At 37.3% G+C, this 21,018-nt stretch overlaps 1 protein-coding gene across 8 annotated transcripts in view; it reads left to right on the top strand.

Moving 5' to 3' along the window:
* LOC121320683 (LIM and senescent cell antigen-like-containing domain protein 1) overlaps positions 1-21,018 on the top strand; it is a 40,568-nt gene that overhangs the window by 9,922 nt on the left and 9,628 nt on the right. For 4 of the 8 annotated variants that reach the window (XM_041259246.1, XM_041259251.1, XM_041259244.1 and 1 more), the window contains exons 1-3: positions 15,139-15,412; positions 18,885-19,044; positions 20,684-20,750. In XM_041259246.1, coding sequence (XP_041115180.1) covers positions 15,231-15,412; positions 18,885-19,044; positions 20,684-20,750 — 409 coding nt within the window. In that variant the 5' untranslated portion in view covers positions 15,139-15,230. Of the gene's footprint in view, positions 1-514; positions 608-7,796; positions 7,923-15,138; positions 15,413-18,884; positions 19,045-20,683; positions 20,751-21,018 lie in introns of those variants that run through there. The other 4 variants (XM_041259248.1, XM_041259247.1, XM_041259250.1 and 1 more) reach the window with 3 other exon arrangements.

The following is a 21,018-nucleotide window of genomic DNA, read 5'->3' as shown; positions in this document are numbered from 1 at the left end:
GCCTAAACTTCACTGTGCTCAAGCTATGGTATGGCTAGTTAGCAGTTGTCTCCACTCAGCTGGATATGGGAACCTGGTATAAAAAAGGAGAGAGTATCAACAATTTTGCTATTTTAAACTCTCTTGGGGAGGTTTTTTTTAACTGATGTTGACTTCTGAATATGGCTTGACAAAAAGTGCTGTTGACACTGCTGTGTAAAAAGAGGAAGTGCTGAACAGGAAGCAGGTGTGAAAAAGGATAAAAGCATGTCATAGTAACTGTCAAAGACAAGCAGAACATGGTTTGTCTACTTGATACATGACAAATGATAATATATATGAGATATACTAGAGATATATATATATATATATATATATATATATATATATAGATATGGATATATACTATATATATATCTGCCAGATGCGTTTAACTCTGCAGAGGGCTGCAACAAAAAGGCAGAGATGAACTTCTGTTTTGACTTTGTGGTATCAGGATGCAAGGTTCAACCCAATTCAGGAAGTGGTTAGTCTGGATACCATGAAAAGCACAGTTAAAATGAACCAACACACCAGATGCTAGTTTTTGAAGAGTCATCATCCAACTGTTCTGTGTAAAGAAGAGACTGTAAGTATCAAAACATCTACTTTCGTAGTAATGAGGAGACTGTGCCCTATACTCTGATACTCTGATCAAACTCAAACTCTGATTTTATTCTACCGAATAGATTGTAATCTTTCGATGCTTTGTCACAGTTTTGTTTCAAAATATAAAACTTAATATGCATTTTCACTGCCTCTGCCTCCTGTCATAAACAATAAAACTATATCTTCGGATCCTATGGTGTGCTGTCATAAGGCGGCATATCCATTGAAGCAAAGCTTTTCAGTTATTTATTTTTATATTGTGGTATCCAATAACCTGATTTGTTTTTTAGTTGTACAGAATTATAGAACTGTTAATTGGAGGTATTTTCCTAGGAGGGGGTTTTCCTATATCGGCCTTTACTGTAAATATATATTATTTTACCCGGTGGATAGTAAATATATTTCTGTTTTGTGTAAACTAGTTCCGAAACTTATGTTGTGTAGTAGTTAACAGAAACAGGGGGGGGGGGGGGGGGGTCGTATTTATAGTTTGTTCCGTTTCGTAAACAAAGACTTTTAAAACATTTATTAACAGAGACACGCTGAGGTCACAGCATTACAAATGAGGGTTAAAAAAAACAGATGTGAAGGCTTGTCTTGCTGTTCAATCTGTGTTGCTATTTGGCACTGGTGTTCCATTTGGTGTCTGCTTAAGTAATTTGGTTCTAAATGGGAAACATCCGCACTGCATGTAGATTAATGTTTTGCCAACCATGTCTTCAATTTTGAAGAAAATGTGCTTGCATTTAGTTCATATTGGCCTGGGTGAGTCTTCATGACTGGGTAGTTGGGGACGAGAGCATTGAGTGATAGGCCTGACTAAAGGGTGTGTCAGGACAATTGTGTGGTAGTTACACGTCCTCTATTCTAGTTTTTATGGGAGAAGTGCTTAAAATCTCTTTCTAAGGTCTTAGATTTCAACAAAATAGGTCATTCAGCAGAACACTGTTCTGTGCTGGGAATGGGAGTGTTTCACCTTTGTGTATCCAAACTGTACCGTCTCATTGAATCCCAATGAAAGTATAGTAAGTGACACACCCCACCCAATGCAGAATAACTGCAAGTGCAAGAACTACCCATTTTTAAAAATGCTTTTAAACATTTAAAGTTGAAGTCCATCATATGTGTTGTCATTATTTTTCCAAAGATTATGTTTAAAGTTATTTTGTAATCCTTGTACTTTTGAATAAAGTTTGTTTTGAGGGGGGTCACTAAAAATATGTATATATAGCGCAATACGTGGCTCTTGAGCAAAGAAGTTCAGCTTTAAGACCGATGTTAAAAAGTTGCATTTCCTGACCTTGTGGGTTCACAAATAGTCATAAACTGGTTTGAAAAAAGGAAGACAAATGTTCTTTAAAAGAACTAATATGAAAAATGTTGGCAAATTCAATACTCCCACCAGTGTTCAACAACGTGTGAACATAAATTCACTTGTATTTTGTCAACTTTACGCCTAACTGATGACTACTTATTGTACTTTAATGAAATTTTTATGTATTAAATAAATACATATATATATATATATATATATATATATATATATATATATATATATATATATATATATATATATATATATATATATATTTACACAGCTCTGGAAAAAATTAAGAGACCACTGCAAAATTATCAGTTTCTCTGGTTTTACTATTTATAGGTATGTGTTTGGGTAAAATGAACATTTTTGTTTTATTCTATAAACTACTGACAACATTTCTCCCAAATTCCAAATAAAAATATTGTCATTTAGAGCATTTATTTGCAGAAAATGACAACTGGTCAAAATAACAAAAAAGATGCAGTGTTGTCAGACCTCGAATAATGCAAAGAAAATAAGTTCAGATTCATTTTTAAACAACACAATACTAATGTTTTAACTTGGGAAGAGTTCAGAAATCAATATTTGGTGGAATAACCCTGATTTTCAATCACAGCTTTCATGCGTCTTGGCATGCTCTCCACCAGTCTTTCACATTGATGTTGGGTGACTTTATGCCACTCCTGGCGCAAAAATTCAAGCAGCTCGGCTTTGTTTGATGGCTTGTGACCATCCATCTTCCTCTTGATCACATTCCAGAGGTATTCAATGGGGTTTAGGTCTGGCGATTGGGCTGGCCATGACAGGGTCTTGATCTGGTGGTCCTCCACCCACACCTTGATTGACCTGGCTGTGTGGCATGGAGCATTGTCCTGCTGGAAAAACCAATCCTCAGAGTTGGGGAACATTGTCAGAGCAGAAGGAAGCAAGTTTTCTTCCAGGACAACCTTGTACTTGGCTTGATTCATGCCAAAGCTGCCCGATTCCAGCCTTGCTGAAGCAACCCCAGATTATCACCGATCCTCCACCACATTTCACAGTGGGTGCGAGACACTGTGGCTTGTAGGCCTCTCCAGGTCTCCGTCTAACCATTAGACGACCAGGTGTTGGGCAAAGCTGAAAATTGGACTCATCTGGGGGTGCTTCAGCAAGGCTGGAATCGGGCAAATTTGTCTTTGTGAAGGGCGCATGAAATCAGGGTTATTCCACCAAATATTGATTTCTGAACTCTTCCTAAGTTAAAACATTAGTATTGTGTTGTTTAAAAATGAATCTGAGCTTATTTTCTTTGCATTATTCGAGGTCTGACAACACTGCATCTTTTTTATTTTGACCAGTTGTCATTTTCTGCAAATAAATGCTCTAAATGACAATATTTTTATTTGGAATTTGGGAGAAATGTTGTCAGTAGTTTATAGAATAAAACAAAAATTTTCATTTTACCCAAATACGTACCTATAAATAGTAAAACCAGAGAAACTGATAATTTTGCAGTGCTCTCTTAATTTTTTCCAGAGCTGTATATATATACACACACACACACACACACACACACACACACACACACACACTACTGGTCAAAAGTTTAGAACACCTCCATTTTTCCAGTTTTTATTGAAATTTACGCTGTTCAATGTACTCTGAAATTAAAGCATAGAACAAATAAACAATTGGAGATAAAAAAGAAATCATGGAATTGTTTTGTTTAACAAAATGTAATCTAAATTTGTGACTCATCAAAGTAGCCACCTTTTGCAGAACAGCCAAACACACTTGTGGCATTCTTTCTACAATGGAAATCAAATATTGTTCGGAAAGTTCTTCCCAACACTGTTACAGAAGTTCCCACAAACATGTTGCACTTGCTTTGCTTTCACCCTTCTGTCCAGTTCATCCCAAACCAGCTCGATGGGGTTTAAGTCTGGAGACTGTGTTGTCCATTCCATGATTTGAAGCCTACTGTCTTGTTCTTTTCTTCTAAGGTAGTTCTGACATATCCTGGAGGTATGTTTTGGGTCATTATGTTGCTGTAGGATGAACCCCTGACCAACTAAGCGTATACCAGACAGTATTGCATGGCGCTGCGAAATGCTGTGGTAGCCATTTTGGTTCAGAGTTGCCGACTCTGGATCCAGCAAAAGTCCCAGACCATCACGCTTCCTCCTCCGTGTTTGACAGTTGGTGTAACACACCGAGGAACCATCCTTTCGCCTACTCCACAGCGTACAAAAACCTTGCGTGATGAACCGAAGATTTCAAATTTTGATTCATCGGTCCATAAGACCTTCTTCCAGTCTTCAGTAGTCCACTGGTGGTGCTTCATGGCCCAGGCAAGCCTCTCTTTCTTATTTTGCCATCTTAGCAATGGCTTTCTTACTGCCACTCAACCTGTCAAACCTGCAGCTCAGTGTCTTCTCTTCACAGTTGAAACTGAGACTTGCGTACTTCGACCAGTGTTAAGCTGTGCTTGAAGCTGTTGTCCTGTGAGCCGCCTATCATGCAAGCTGTTGACTCTCAGAAACTTGTCTTCTGATTCTGTTGTGGCTTTGGGTCTGTCAGACCTCTTGCTGTCAGAGTTTCCTCCAGTTTCCAAGTGCCTTTTGATGGTGTAGGAAACTGTACTTGCTGACACCTTGGCTTTCTTTGCAATTTCTTTAAAGTAAAGACCTACACTTTTAAGGGTTATAATGGTGTGTCTGTCTTCCTTTGTTAATTGCCTTTTTCTCGCCATTATGATAGTAATATACTACTTCCTGCAGTAGAATACTGTCCAAATAATGCTTAAAAGGGTGTAGTAACACAGTCTGTTCCAACACTGCTTTTATACAGACAGAGGGTTTGTAAGTAATCAACAAAAGTTGGGACACCTGTAGGAATTGTTAGCATCAACTTTCAAGGCTGAATTTACTTCCATTGCTGCAGAACAGCTGTAAGTTGTTAACCCATTACTTGTTCCCTGAAAAAGGCTCTGAAATGTACATTATTTTTCAGTTTTAAGTAACCTAAACTTTTTTTTTTTCAGTTTACCGCTTACCTTTGTACCATTTCAGGTTATTCACTGGACTTGAACTACTTAAATTTCAATAAAAACTGGAAAAATTGAGGTGTTTTTGACCAGTAGTGTATATATGTGTGTGTGTATTTTTAGTGGAAATAAAGTATTCACTGTCACTAATACTATTTGTGCACCAACTGCTATAGAGACTGGGGTTATTTGGCTAATGTTGATAATGAGCTAGAAATACTGTAATAAGTACCTGGCTTTTTTATTGGACAATATATATTACCAAGTTCTAGTGGTATATTCTCCAAAGAAACATTCTTAGCATGCCACTAGATGGCACTGTACCAAAGTTCGCAAAATTGCCTTGTAGGATTTTTTCTTTTATGTAGCTGTCCTAGTACTCGCATTCCAACGTGAATACATATTGAGAGAGATCTGAGATAAATGTCCAAAATCACATTGAATGGGCTTCAATGTGACGTGCTTTAAGAAATTAACTTTGTTTTGTAAAAGTTGTCTATATGAAATAAAAGTAAAACAAATTATAAAAAAACTGCAGACTTTCAGCTGTAAAAGATTAAAACCACTTACATTTAAAAATCCACGTGTTCACATTAAGTACTGTAATAATAAAATCTACCCAGCAGAGGGGTGGGTGGGTGTGTGTGTGTGTGTGTGCAGTAGGATTCAGTGAAACCTGTTGGAATGGGAGCTGTAGCTAAAGCTGTCATTGACTGCCGTACCTAAACATGACATATTGTAAATAAAACGTTGCTGTGATCATATGTAATGAAACATAAAGAAAAGAAATCTACAGATTTTCATTAAATAAGTTGATTTGTTTGTGAGGTTTGAGTGAACAGGAAAGGCTGGAAACCCTGAGGTGTGACACCCAGTTTAGCCAGAGAGTCACTCTGATGTCTTTGACCTTTGCCTGTCCATTGACCTCTGGACAAAATTCATTTAGGAACTATATGTTGCATTGCCACAAGCCTATCCTTCAGATGAGATGTAAAACTGAGGTCCTATTGTAAATGACTTCAGCAGTTGTGATGCGTAGTTCATCCCCCTAGTCTCTTAAGTCGCTTTGGATAAAAGCGTCTGATAAATTACCAGTTTATTATAATAATAATAATTATTGTTGTTTTTATTTTATAATAATAATAATAATAATAATTAATAGTTTTTTTAAATTTGGGTTTTCCAAATTTCTTAACTAAAAGGTTAATTGGAAGAAAATGCAGTAATATTAAATATTGAAGTCTTGACTGCTCTTTTAAAAAATGTTGTCAAAATTGTTTCCTTATGTATTACTACATAAAGACTTGCATTAAAGATTTAAATCAATAAAAAAATGTTTGCCTATCTTATGGTATGTTTGCTGGAACATGTTGTTAGCCATGGTATTTATGAAAACAGTATGTTTATGTTTCTACAGGAACGTTTACCACATTTTAGCCCTTCTTTTTATCTTGTAATGATTGCGTTGTGATACCCTGGAGTGCAACAAGTTTAGGCAAATGGTGGTGTGTTGTCACTCAATGGGAGCCTGATTTCAGCAATCTCCTGCAGATTGCAGTCAAAAGCCAAGCGATTGGAATAGCCTTGGGGTACCTCCTTTCTTTAGGATGGCTGGCTGGATGGGGGGAGAGTTCTACAGTATAAAAAAAGGATGATTTTTATCTGACATAATTTGCATGAAGCACAGTATGGCAATAAGACCCTCCACAGTAGGGGTTATTGTTAATTACGGACCAGTTTGCAGTAAAATCTTGCTAATCAAAGCCCCTTGTAATATGTAAAATGCTATCATAATGAAATGCATGCTGATAGCAGCACTAGAAGTCCAATTTCAAAATCAGAATCGGTAATGTATGTAAAACATTTAAAACGGCATTTAATTTTTATTTAACGGGTCATTACTTACATTTTACAATTTTGATGAATTATGCTTTTAAAAAATGTGAAACAGACAAATATTTTAGCAGGTTACAGATTAAAATCAGTACTCCACTTAACAAATAAAGGCCTGACTGTCTCCCAAGTTGATGTTCAAGAGTAAAGAATATCATGGCTAAAGAAGAATGTGGTATAGAGGTGTGGAAGGGGAACTATGTATCATGGCTGCCCTAATCTGCAGCATAAGTGCTACATTTTATGATTAAAATATGGGTACACCTGGAGTGAATAATGACCACACTTTTGGATTGGTGAAAAAAATTACAAGTATTTTTTCAGCCTGTCTCTCTAAATAAACTCGTGTGTTCAAAGCTCCTTGAGATTATAAAGGAGCTTTGAGATAAGTGAAGTTGAAATTATACTTATCTGGAATAGGCATTGGCTGTGCTGGCAAGGCATTGAAAGTTATTTTTCCGGACGAGGTTCAAGATAAATCCATTGTTGGCCTCCTTACTGTTTGAGCCCTTCCATTTAATGCCACAGGCTGCTTGCTAACAGATTTGGATTTTCTGTAGCACAGTGACTGCAAGTATTTACTCCACCCTCCGCCCCACCCCCCTGCAGTCAGTCAGCTATAACTGATTGACAAAGTAAACTCTTGTACCTGCATTCCACTGTTTTTTTAAGGCAGTCCTCTCATAGGTGTGCGGTGTTAATCAGGGAAAACACTTCGCTGTGTCATTCCAGAGGGTGTGTGTCTAGGGGGGAAACAGGAAGCTGGAATGTAACAGCTTGCAGTGTAGATAGAGATTGCAGTCCCGTGCTTCGCAGGTATAGGTTGAGTGAGTGTGTGGATGATTTTCAGCCCAGAAGCCGCTTGACAGCCTCTGTGCTGAGTTGGGTTTGTCCCCTTGGTCTGGTCAGTCACTAGTCTTCTTGTGGAGGGGCTGAAACCGACACAGAAATGAATGCCCTGCGTTTGAAGGAGCTCTCCAATTCTGACCTGTACAGGAGGAGGCAGGAACGTCCGGACAGTCTCGGACCTGGAGGCTTGCAGAAGAACAGGTTTAGGTGAGTAAGGATCACTGGTTAATAGTTCACAGTGAGCCGTTATGGGATATTAAGTTGTTGTTCCTCTTTTGTTTTACTAGTGTTGCTGTTTTCTTTTTTTATAGTAGTTTAATACAACGCCTGTCTGTACAGGAGTGTTTACTATAGGTGAGATGGGTAACCTTTAAATGGTACATTCTTACTGCTAATGTAAACATTTATATTTAAGGATTTGAGGTGTGAAGTTGTACTTTATATTTATTAGTATCTAGGCTAGTTGTGTTGCCAAGGTGCTAGTTTTAGTAACGGATGTCAAGAAGGTGAATGTGTCAGAGCAAGTTATTTCTACAGCACTGTTGTAAACTGTACAATTGTTCTTTTATAGAGTATAAAATGTAAAAAGCCTGAGTCCTGCTTTTTGTGCAAGTGTATTATCTGCAGTTATTATGCAAAATTCACTTGTAGTCATTTATTCTGTCTTGTCTTCTATTTAGGTATTGTTTTATCCACATTGACACTTGTTAAATCCTCCTCCAGGCCAGCATTTATTCTCTCCTGGCTATGAAGCCCAGCCAGTTTGATTGATCCAATTTGTTACTTGTTTGCTCATGTTATTCACAGTTGATCCCTTGTGCTATGCCTGAGCTAACAAGAATGTTGTGGAATGTTTTTTATTATTAAACAAATTTGAACTACAGCTGTTACATTTGTGAAATAATTATCTCCTTTTATCATAGTATGTTTTGATCCCTGGTCTAATTTGAAAATATGTATCTGTGAAACACGAAGCATTGATCTTTACATTTATTCCAAGTACTGGTATAAAGGTTTTACTTTTGTGGAAGCATCTCTTTTGTATAATTTTTGGTGTCTTCAGGTTAAAACTTTGAATTGTGCAAGACAAGTACCCCAAGTGGCAGTATTAATGATGAGCAAGTAAAGATAATAATTCATAGGCAGGTGTTACACAATACTTGGCTTACTGTACTTATTGCTTTAGGCCATTGATTTTTACAGTGCAATGCAAAAAGAAAAACTAAATATTTTTTAGGTTTCAATATCAGTGCAAATGGAAAATGTGAATTTAATTTGTATCTAGCAGTGTCTGCTTGCTAGGTGTGGGTTCCTGACTGAGAGAGAAAAGCAATGCTGTTTGCTCAGACTCGGAGACTGGGAGTGTTGCTTGTTGGCATGGATCCTTCCTCATTTCCTATTATTATGTATATTCAACACAATTGGGAGGCCATTCCAGTGATACAATCGCCCACACCCTGCTGGGAAACTGCTTAATGAAATGTGCCTTCCCACAGGGCTCAAACCTGTGACCTTTTATGTTGCATGAAACAGTCTGTCCCAGCAGCTGTGCCATTCCATCTGAACAGGTATTTGTTTTAGGGAGTGACATTTAGCTGTAGTAACAACTCGCCTGTTGATAGGACTGACCTTAATAGCCCATAATGAGTAGTTGCCGGCATGTTGTTCAAGTGGAAACCAGTGTTTTTATCTGTTAAGTTTCTGTTATTTGGGCCAAAGTAGCATGACTGTGTCATGTCACAGTGCATTGCACATATCTACGGGCTCAGTCCGTCATGACCTGCATGCACTTTGAGACCACAATCATGCCCTTTATGATGTCTCTGGGGTCCTTCTGATTTCTCATGTTTATAAATAGTTTATCACAGCTCTTGCGCTGCTTATTTAGGTTTAGTGGATCATGTGGCATATCTCAGCCACATACATATAGATACATTGCACAGAAGAGGACTTTACCATTTTTGAGCCAGCAGTGAGTTTAAAATACCTGCATACAAAAAAAGCTGTTTTATAAGACATACTACATAGGCTATATATTAAGAAATAAAACATGGTTCCAAAATTAATTCAAAGTATTGAAAATAAAAAGCAAACTTACTGTGACATTGTAACGGTTACTGTAGACCCTGATCATTATAGAGGACTAGGAGTATTTACCATTAAGTTATGTTGTTACATTTAAAAGCAGATTTATTATAGCTGTCAATGCATTTGCTGTACTGCAAGTGTAATTGAACTACAAATGCTCTTCAGGTATTTCGTTACCTTAGGGGAGGCTCAGTTCATTCTTCTGTGCTCTTGAGTTCACGTGCACCTCTTTAACTGCACGTGCCATACAGAACAGCAATATTGTATGTTTGAGCCATTTTAACTCTTATGAGCTTGATTTAAATTAAACTTTTTTCCCAATAAACCAGTTAGACTGGGAGGGATTTAGCTTCTATAGTATGCAAAGGTTTTTTTTTTATTTAGTAGGCTCCAATTTTTTTACCCCGGTTTTCTACCCAATTTTTAGTGTGCCCAATTGTTATCTGTATCCTCGGCCCACCACTCGCAACTCCCCCGCCGACTTGGGGAACGGAGGCTGGAGCGTGCGTCCTCCGAAACGCGCTCCTGTCAATCCGTAATTTTTCACACTGCGGATCCACAGTGAGGCCACCAGACCTATAGTGCTGGAGGACAACACACATCTGGAGGCTGCACTGCAGAACCACAGTCGCCCTATCAGCCACAGGGGTCTCTGATGCGCGGTGAGCCGTGGATTCCGCTGCCGACCTACCAAAATGTGCGGTGGTATTGGAGAGTGAAGCGAAAACACAGCTTGTAATGAGAGCAGCGGTTGCTTGCTGTTAGGCTTCGTGTTATTTGCATTACTTGTTTACCAAGCCTTAAAGTTAGCAGCAATATGTGTATTTTTAAACAACATAAAATGTTTGTGAGCTTTGAAAGCTACCGTGAAATGCTTTACTATGAGAAATACTTTACCAACATGCAATAGGGTATAGCAGGGAATGCATATGCTTTCTCACTGAAGACGTGGAAATCATTCAAAATATCTCTTTAGTTGAAAAAGATTTTTAGGTTCCTCCAAAACATTAAAAAAAAAAAAACATTCACTTTATTGTGAACCCTGACTTTAATCACTGTATATTTGCTGTTGTAAATGAGTTTAAACATCAAACAGTTGCTGATGTTGACTTTTCTTGTTGTTGCATAGCATTTCTGATAATGTCCTCTGCTAACAAAAAATATTCCTTTAATGCAAAGTTTATAGTTTGAAATCTAGCAATTGATAGCCAAATGTGGAGCCAGTCTGCATCTTTTCCTAGTATTTTAACTATTGGAAAGAAATTGCAGTCCATTTTCATGAGATGTGGCAGCCTGGTTCTGAGGGTATTCAGTGCTTTAACTCATGATTCTCTGTCTGCCAGGCTTCGTATTTTTATAAGAGTCTGCTGTTTACCGGTTTAATTTCATTGTGCGAGTAAGCTAACCTAAAACGCAAAATCATCAACCACTACTTATTCCATTATGCAGATTCACACTTTTAAAGTTAAGAAGCATTTTAAAAGAAACCATGATTTTTCTTAATTAAATAACTGGGTTGACTTCAGTGGAATTCCCCTTTTAGTTGAAAGACCGGTGCATTTTGATTGTTTAACTTTTCCCTAATATGGTCTGAATTATGCACTACTGGACTCTCTTTTGTTATGATCATTTTTGGCAGACATCGGTCAGTGGGGATGCTGTCAGTTTCAAGGTTGTTTGAGGATACCAAAGAGTTTGTTTTCTTGCAGATTTAATTCATTGTTCATGACGCTGGTGACCTCAGGATTCAGTGGAATGGGATGACTTGGCTGTTTGAAAGGAAATGCCTGTTTTTATGAAAATGTAAATCTTTCTTGCCGCAGTCATTTCAAATATATATCTATTTCAAATGTTTATTACTCGGAAGAGCACACTTGAGATGCATCACTTGGTTTATGTGATTGCGCTGGTGTTGACGACAATAAGGCATTAGTCACAAAGGTCAATGTGAAAAAGAACATTGTACAAACAACAGGTTCTCTGTTTTTGAAGCAGCACCATTCTGGGCACCAAATCCATGGTCAGCCTCCCTGAGCCTGATACATATACGGAAAGATTTTTAATTATTCCATACATAGGTCAGATTTCCACTTTAACGCCTGCTTTTTTAAGTGTACAATTTGTTTTTATATGAAGAGTATTTTCATTTCAGAATTCACATTTCTCAACAATGTGAATGCAGTGTTTTGTCCAGTATACTCCGAGCCTTCATAGAAAATAAAAAAAAAAAGAATTACTCAAGTTTAGTTTTTTTGAGTGTGTTGGTTTCTCAGACTTTTATTTATTATTTTTCTTGTGGTTCACGTAACACTGAAACACAGGTCTTTGACGACTTGACAGTGCTTGGCAGATGGATTTGAAATGTGTTTAAGGACTTGTTTCTGCAGTTGTGGTTATGTTTTGATTTTATTTTATGGATAGTCATATGATGAGAGTACATATACAGTAGCCATCACTTTGGCAAACACCTGTCAGCTGTTTTCTACCAATAGCCTTGCCACAGTCCATTTTGAATCCTATTTAAGAGTGGTACCACCAACAATGTAACCTCAGTAACTTGAGTATAAAAATCAGTAGAAAGTCAGATACAGTCAAGGTCCAGAGCACTTGAGTTGGATCACAATTTTCTAAGTGGGTCAGATATTACATTTGCAGTTTTTGATGTAATAACATTATACCTACATAACAATGTGAATGTTACCTGTGGAGATTTGAGTTGAAGGTCATATCCGCTGACCCGGTCTGTGTACTGCTAAAGTGTGTATGAACGGGTTAGACTTGAGTAAGAGTTACTGAGAAAGGCAGCACCATTTCTGCTACACTAAGTAGGTGACAAACCAGTTGAAAATTATCCAGTGGTGCTTAGTTATTCACTTAATGTAACATGCACATCTACATGTTATTGACTTACTGGGCTTACATCTTCAAGCAGCAAGTAACTGGTTTAATAACTACAGTATCTCCTAACTGTTCAGTTATAACAGTCAGAATGTGTGCTACACTAAACTGCTAAGTAAACAGTGGATGCTGTTAACTTCAGGTTTTGATAAAGGATCATGAAATAACAGTTCATAAACAGTTCAAATCTACATATAGTACAGATTCTTTTGAATTAAATAAAAATTATAGATTAGGACTTACCAGTGTTGATGTATTGAGGACAATGTTGGTGCCTTCTATGCAGGATTTATTGCCATCATTGCCATGTCTTCAGGCACCATGGGCACAAGCAGCTGTGTGTTTGCTTGCAGTGATCCAGCAGAGTAAGGAAGTAAGAGAGCCTCTTTCTGATCAACAGACAGTCGCCTCTTAGTCTGCTATGCCTGATGGAGTCATTACCAAAATGAGAATGTGTCCCAGAGCCAGCAAGTGGTGTTGACAGTTGTCACAGCCATATATAGGACTTCAGGGGGTGTTTGCTTCACGATGAACATTTGATCTTGGAAAGTGATTAACTGTAGTCACCGAATAGACCGTCCAGTTTTATAGACTTATTGATATCGGATAGGGACTTGTGTTGGTGAATGTGTTTATTATCCAGTCAACTGAGGTTCAGACTTGGGGCTGCAGTTCCAGGAGAGGTTGTTTCGTAGACAAATGGTAGACCACAGGGATGAGGGTGGTACCCTTGGCACAGTAGACATGCCACAAGGTATCAACCATTTAATTCTCTTTCTCCTAGCCTGCTTCCAGGTTCCTGCTCTGTGTAAGGCATAGTTTGCTTCATTGGCATATATGTCGGCCAGTCAATTTTCCTTCTCCACATACCATATTCTGCTAGGCAAGTCATCTGTCAAGAGATTTGTCAGTGATGGTTTAAGTGGTCAATTACCCAACATTATGAAAATGTGGAATAATTTGCTCCCAGGCATAAGCTGAAGACCACAAGCCATCATAACCTCCATAAAAAAATACTTTTTGCATGTGGCATAAATATCTTTAGAATAGCTCACCAAAAATGAATGAAGCTTTGCTTGGACTCTTGTGGATTACAGTACATCATACTGACTTGCTTTTTGTGAATGGTCCCAACTACAGTTTTGTCCTTGGTGGTGTATGGTATAGCTGTACGCTGTGACAGACAGACAACTGCAATAGCCTGATCTATTTGAAATAGTGATGATTAGCCACGTAATAATGTATATAACACTGGGTTTGAAAAGCTGCATCCTTTGAGTATTGCATAACACAGAGTGAGTCATTTTCAGTTTGTTATTGGTATAAATTGGAAATAGGGCGTTCATTGCAGAAAGATAGACCAGCCCCCTTCCCCTTACAATAAGGAAACCTTAATGATGGAATAGTTACATTTTTTAATTTCAGTATGTTTAAGTTAATGTATTGGTGAGAGGAAAAGAGATATATTTATGGGGTATTTTTAACACAACCTTTTGTTACCTCTCATATTCGTCAATTGATATCCTTGTCAACTATTGGAATTCCAAATCTGCTTCAGTGAGCTGGTGAGAGCAGTTCAGCACAGTTACACAGGAGCTTGAGTAATTCAAGCAGCAGCAGCAGCCCCTCTCAGCCATTGAAGTCCATCCTTTTTTAAAAAAAAAAAAAAAAAAAAAAAAACACACCGGCAGCTGCCGTTGCCAAGTACCTAGTTTGGAGATGTGACTACCCTGGGTATCTATTTGTGGAATGACGGAAAACATTCATTAGTCCAGACTAGAGGAAGAATCCTGCTACTGTTTAAAAGTCCTCTTTTAAAATGTATACAGACAGACCTGGAGAAAAATGTATGCTTATAGCCTAGTGCAGTTGTACAGTTCCTTGTAAGGTAAATCAAGTAGAAACACGAGCTGCAAGATTTGTATGTGCCCTAAAAGCACATTTTTAAGAGTATATTATAATCCTGTATGCAGGGATTTATAAAGTGATAAATAGTGTTTCTAAATGTGTGTACATTTTTATATGTCTGCTAAAGTAAACCAACTTCAAATCATAATTCTATGAGCATGGTTGATTGGTTTGATGGCCCAGCTGTGAAATAACTAAGCCAGAACACTAAAGGGGCGCATTAAATATTTGTTTTGCTGGCTTGTCATTGTGTGTTAAAGGGTTTACTTTTTAAATACTTGGACAATGTTATTGTTAGACATTTTAAACGTTGATCACGGAATGGCCGAGCTCCATAAACTGAACTCTGGGGAATTGCTGTTTTTTCTGTTTAAACAGGATCTCCATGAATCACACCCAATGACATTGTGACCTTTCTCTGCTGTGCTGTGCTGTACTTTTAATTTGAAACTGTAACCAAACCTCCAAGTGAGCCTGGCTGAGTGATCTGGGACTCTGAACTTTTTTTCTTTGGGATTTGGGAAGGCTCTGGCATATTGTTTGGGCTTCATAGTGCAAAGCTGTGTTTGCTGAGGCTGAAGTTCCCCTGGATTACAGTGTGTCGTGCGTCCCGGTTTAAGGATGGAAGTGCAGAACAGAGCGTTGCCCTGTGTCATCCCGGAGGATCGGGAGGTTCAGCATCCAGTGGTTAACGGGGTTCAGCTTGTTGATGGCGGGGAGGATGAAGTGCCCGTCTCCAAATCCCAGAGGAGACGCAGTGACATAAAAGTGTACAAGGAGTTCTGTGACTTCTATGCACGATTGTAAGTCTATCTAGCAGTTTTTGAGATGGGTATCGTTTGAGTAGGATGATTAGAACTGTAGACGGCAATCCGACTTGCGTACCTGCGTATTTGTCTAATAAATCATTGTTGTTTGAAAAGCTTTGTTCAAATGTTGTGTGAATTTTGGGGATTTTTATATTTTTTTCACGATTGCCTTTCCCTCTGTAGAAACTTTAGCATAGAAATATTTTTCTTAGCAAAGGTCTGATTTACATTTTGGAAAGAATTGTAATTCTAATGGAATTGTCAGGTGCTGGACAGTGCTTTGAGCGTTGAATATTTTAATTGCAGTTTGATTTGCCAGTTGTTAAAATTTGTGACAAACTTCCTAAACCTCAAATGCCGTTCTGATATTGTAACTTTTTATTGAAATTCCTGGTAAAAGCATAAGCTCAAGTACATGCTATCCAAATGTAACTTGGAAGGGTTGTGTGTATTGCAGAAACATTCAATTCAGCAGTAGAGTGGTTTCTAAGGTGACATTGACTGCAAGAGAAAGAGAGTATCAGACTGTGAATGCTTTTGTTCCCTTTGTAATTTGTAAGCTGCTGTTAAAAGACCTTTATATATAATCTGTCAGACATGTCCGTCTCTGACCATGGATTTTGCTGGAAGACAAAATATCTTCAGATTGATGCAAGATGTTTGTTTAAAGGAAAACCAGCTGAAGTAGTTTGTAGCTTTTTTTTGTTTGTTTTTATATGCATTGATAGAGAAAAAAAAATGCTGACACTCTAATGTTGATCGTTTATACCACCAGTCCTTGTGAAAGTTTAATCTACAGTGTGTAACTGTACCTGTACTCCATTTTCATACATTTAAGTCACTCTTGAAGAATGTTACATTTGAAAGGATTGCTTGCACATGTTTAATAATAGTACACAAGAAGGTAAAGTTTTTGTTAGGATTTTCATTGTCTTTATTCTTCAGAATTGTTTTTGCATTTTGGTGCTTGTAAATTATTTAGTGCCTAATAGTGTTTTGTGGTGTGGATTACATTTGAAATCACTAGTTTATTGTTTTGAACCAAGGCCCACTGTAGTGAATTGCCAATGAAACTGCTACAATCTAACTCCCTTTTTGTTTTGTAAAATGGTGCTGTCGCCCTGTGTGTGTGTGTGTGTGTGTATTTCTATTCTCTGTTATTCTCTAGAATAGATATATATAGAATATATATATATATATATATATATATATATATATATATAATATATATATATATATATTTTAACTTAACACAGCCTTGTGTCGGAATACTAATAATGTGTACATATATATATATATTTACACACACACACACACACACACACACACACACACACACACACACACACACACACACACCATGTACATGGTGATCCTGCAATCCCGAAATCATATATCTTTAATATTAAACTCTAAATATAGTACAAACATCATTGATCTTTTTTTTTTCTGCAGATACTTCAGGGTGCACCAGAAGCTGCTTTTTAAGGTGTTTAGAATCTCTTGAAAAGCCTTTTTAAATTCATGGGTATATGAAGAGAGGTGATCGATTTTAAAGAGACTTGTAAAAAGGTGATTTATACTTCTTTGCGGGACATGTTCCTGGCCTACAAAAACATAGGACATTTTCCAGGGAAGCTCATCTAGAACCAAGAATGAAATCCTCTAGGGCTTTGTCATAATTTCCTTTTAGCTGTTTTCTCAAATAGAAGTGGCTGTCTGACAGATGACACATAGATCAAAAGTGTTTGCACTTCTAGAAAACACTGTTCACAGAGCTGGGGTATCTGTGAAGAGGTTAGAAATGGGTTTATAAAGCAATCCACCCATAGATTGGAAAGCAATGGAACTATTTAGTTACTGAGTAATAGACTAAAGACTTGTTTTTCATATTCCAGTACCGTCAAGAAAGGCATGCTTTTTTTCTTTTCTTTTTTTAAGCAGTTTGTTTGTTCTGATAAGACTCTTATCAGTTGTTAACAAAAGAGAAGCCAACAACTGCTTTCATTTTAACCCAAACACTGGAAGGCACAAAAACATGTGTTGGGTGGTGGCTGGGAGAATGTCTGCAGTCTTTTCCTTTTTAGGAGTTCTATAGAACCATTTCTATGCACTACATTTTTTCATTCTCTGAGTGACAATACAGTGTTTCCTTTTTTTAAACATAACAGTGGAGGGTATTGGGGGTCTGAATGTCTGCTTTAATTTTTCAGGAGAAGGGGAGCATCATTTTGTAACCTGTGTTGAAATACATGTAGCTGTTTTTCACCATTTAAATTCATTCAGTTTTTTCATGACTGGGCTTTGCACCATAAACTGGTTGCAAAGATTAAAAACTTTACTCATTTTGGTATCTTAGAATGGGTGGTGGTGGGGTTAAGTTATTTGGCCATCAGTGCAAATGTTTTCTGTCTTTTCCACTTTTTTTTTTTTTTTTTTTGGGGGGGAGTTTCATAAATATATACAAATTCTTCTGGTTAATGGCCAAGGTCAGTAACCAAACTGGACAGTAATCTGTTCAAGCAATACTACATGAGACCAACTGGGAGCCGCTTTCTACTCGTTCTCCAAGAAAGCTGTTTGTTATAAAAAGAACTCTGTGTACTCTCAAAAGCCTGATGTTCCTCGCTGTTTACTAGGTTATATTGCATCTCACCTAAGGAAACATCTGGAAGTGTAGCATTTACCCCTAACCTTATACTGTAGGTTACTAGATTACCAGTGCAAGTTTTATCAGGCTGATTTTTATACATTTATATAAAACTTGAGACTTTTCACCAGTGAAGAAAAATAGTAGGAATACAAGTCCAAATGCACAAGGGTAGGAAAATAGATTTCACACCCCTAGGGACTGCAACTTGACAATAGTTGAATAATATGAAGCTCTAAATGGGCTGGCTCCAGATTATTTGACAGAGATGTTGATTCCCTATGAGCCTCAACGGGTATTGAGGTCTGCTAGGTCTGCCCTTCTCTGTGTTCCAAGGCTGAGGCTAAAGAGGAAGGGAGAAGCAGTCTTTTGTGTTCAAGCCCCTCGACTCTGGAACTCCCTGCCCGAGTCAGTTAAAGTGCTCCCTCCCTGTAAATTAAGTCCAGGCTTAAGACACATCTTTATAACTTGGCCTTTTAATTTCCATTTTTTAATTTTATTTCTATTTCATTCAAATTTTTATTGTTTTGTTTAATTATACTGCTCTTTTTAACTGGTCTGTAAAGCACTTTGAACCAGTGTGTATGAAAGGTGCTTTATAAATAAAGGTTATTATTATTATTGCTATTATTATTATTATTATTAGCAATTTATAATAATGGATTTTAATTAAAGGGTATTTCTGGTCCGGTTTTACTGTTCATATCACAAGTACCCTTTATTTGTTTGACTGTGTATGATATTATTATTATTATTAGTGTTATTGTTATTTTTATTATTTATGTTTTTGTTTTGTGTTTTTTTTTTTTTAAACAGCAACATGGCAAATGCTCTGGCAAATGCCATCTGTGAGCGCTGCAAGAGTGGCTTTGAACCGGCTGAGAAGATTGTGAACAGTAATGGCGAGCTGTACCATGAGCAGTGCTTCGTGTGTGCACAGTGTTTCCAGCAGTTCCCAGAGGGCCTCTTCTATGAGGTGAGAATCTGCCACACTCACTAGCCTGTCCACCAGTGGACATTTAAATGGCTCTTCAGCAACATTAAACTTCAAATGCCGCTTTTGTTTTTTATATTGCCATAGACAACATTCTTATCTTTCCTGTGGGGGGGAAAAAGAGAAAATGAAGAGGTCCTTTCCAGCATATATGAGAAACTTTCAGGAATCATTTTTTTCTTAACTCCAGTTAAAGTGTGTCATTCTGAGTGACTCGTATTTCGGTTACTCATGTACTGTGTTTATTCTTGTGTTAAATCTGTGTTTAGACGTTGCTCTTCTGTTCTGTTTGCTAGCCATAGACCTGTTAGTGAGTGCTAGTGCCATCTAGTTAACACTTTCTCTGTGTGGCCAGTAATACAAAAGGAAACGCAGTCCACGGTTTACTAGATAGTAGATAGCTCGCAAAGGTAAAGACATTCTGGCTTATTTAGCCTCTGAAAAATGTCTAAATGCAAGACAAGGTTCTGAACTCAGGGCTAAGCACCTTCAACACAGATCTCGGAAAGTAATTGCAATAAGAACCACATAGAATGATTGCTTAAACCATAATGGGCAGAGGAGAGTAAGCAAACAAAGACAAAGAAACAAACTATATAAAAAAAAAAGTAATTTAAAGCAACTAGCTATAATCTGAACCAGGGGTGTACAATCACGGTCCTAGAAGGCAATTACACTCCAGGTTTAACAGGTAAAATGGACTGCATAACTACTTCAGGATCTGGATGGATATTTAAATTATTTAATTAAACAATTTAGAACAGGGTTGGATCAAAGACCAGGAGTGGCAGGCTGAGTTTGGGCACCCCTTGATCTTAATACAGCCATAAACCTGCTCTGTTGCTAACCTCTTCCAACCATATTTTAATTGTATTCTGTGATGCTAACACGAATAAATAAATCCACCCTGTATAGGGAACCGCCAGCAGGATTAATGTACAGATAAACGATCTCTAAAAAGCTGCAATATTTTAGATATGTAGATGTGGGTAACTGGCATCTCAAGGTAGATAATTATGAATTTCAAAGAAAGTATACAAAAGTCCTAAACTTTGATATTGCTTGGCTGACTTTTAATATATTTTAAACTACAAAACAGTCTTTTATGTCTTATTAAAAAAAGATATATAAATCATAATTTAAATTATAGCTTTAGAATGGATACCTTTTTATAAATAGACCAATCTCCTTGACTCCCCTGGAGATATTATTATTATTATTATTATTATTATTATTATTATTATTATTATTATTATTATTATTATTAGTAGTAGTAGTAGTAGTATTATTATTAGTATTAGTATTATTTATTTAAACATTCATAAAACTCACATGAGTTTAATGTGGAACATAGTTGTTGATTTTTAATAGTTGTTGAATGGTATTTTATTCCATACAATTATACAACTTGCTTAATTCAGTGTTTGTCAATGGCTTTTTTTTAGAACATGAAAATTGTCAGTTGCAAAAGAGCAAACGGCAGGTTTAAGTTGCACCTCTGTAAATTTTATTATCTTATAACTATTAACTGGAGAATAAAATAAAACACTGAATGCAGCAGGAATTACTTGCTAGGTAGTTTAAAGGTAATGGCCAGTTTTAATTTCCTTTTTATTTCCAGTTTGAAGGGAGAAAATATTGTGAGCATGATTTCCAGATGCTGTTTGCGCCCTGTTGTCATCAGTGTGGTGAGTATACTGAAGTAAAGCACCCAAGAGGGTGCTAGGCAGTGCAGCAGGTTCATTCACAAGCATGTCTCACTCATTTGAGTGGTATTTGTTAAGACCGCAGCAGACACTGAATCATAACACAGTTGACAGTTTTGTGCTTGAGAGAGGACCTTGACTGAATAGTCTTTACTTTAGGAGGTCTCTCACAGCTGTGGGAGGTAGCATTCATGGCTCCTGTCAGCATTATGTCAGATTGTAGCTTGTAGTTGCTTTTCTATAGACTGGT

The sequence above is a fragment of the Polyodon spathula genome, chromosome 9 (genome assembly GCF_017654505.1).
Source record: "Polyodon spathula isolate WHYD16114869_AA chromosome 9, ASM1765450v1, whole genome shotgun sequence".
Taxonomy (NCBI): Eukaryota; Metazoa; Chordata; class Actinopteri; order Acipenseriformes; family Polyodontidae; genus Polyodon; species Polyodon spathula.
The sequence above is the reverse complement of the archived record's forward strand: the minus strand, read 5'-3'. Positions and strand labels throughout refer to the sequence as shown.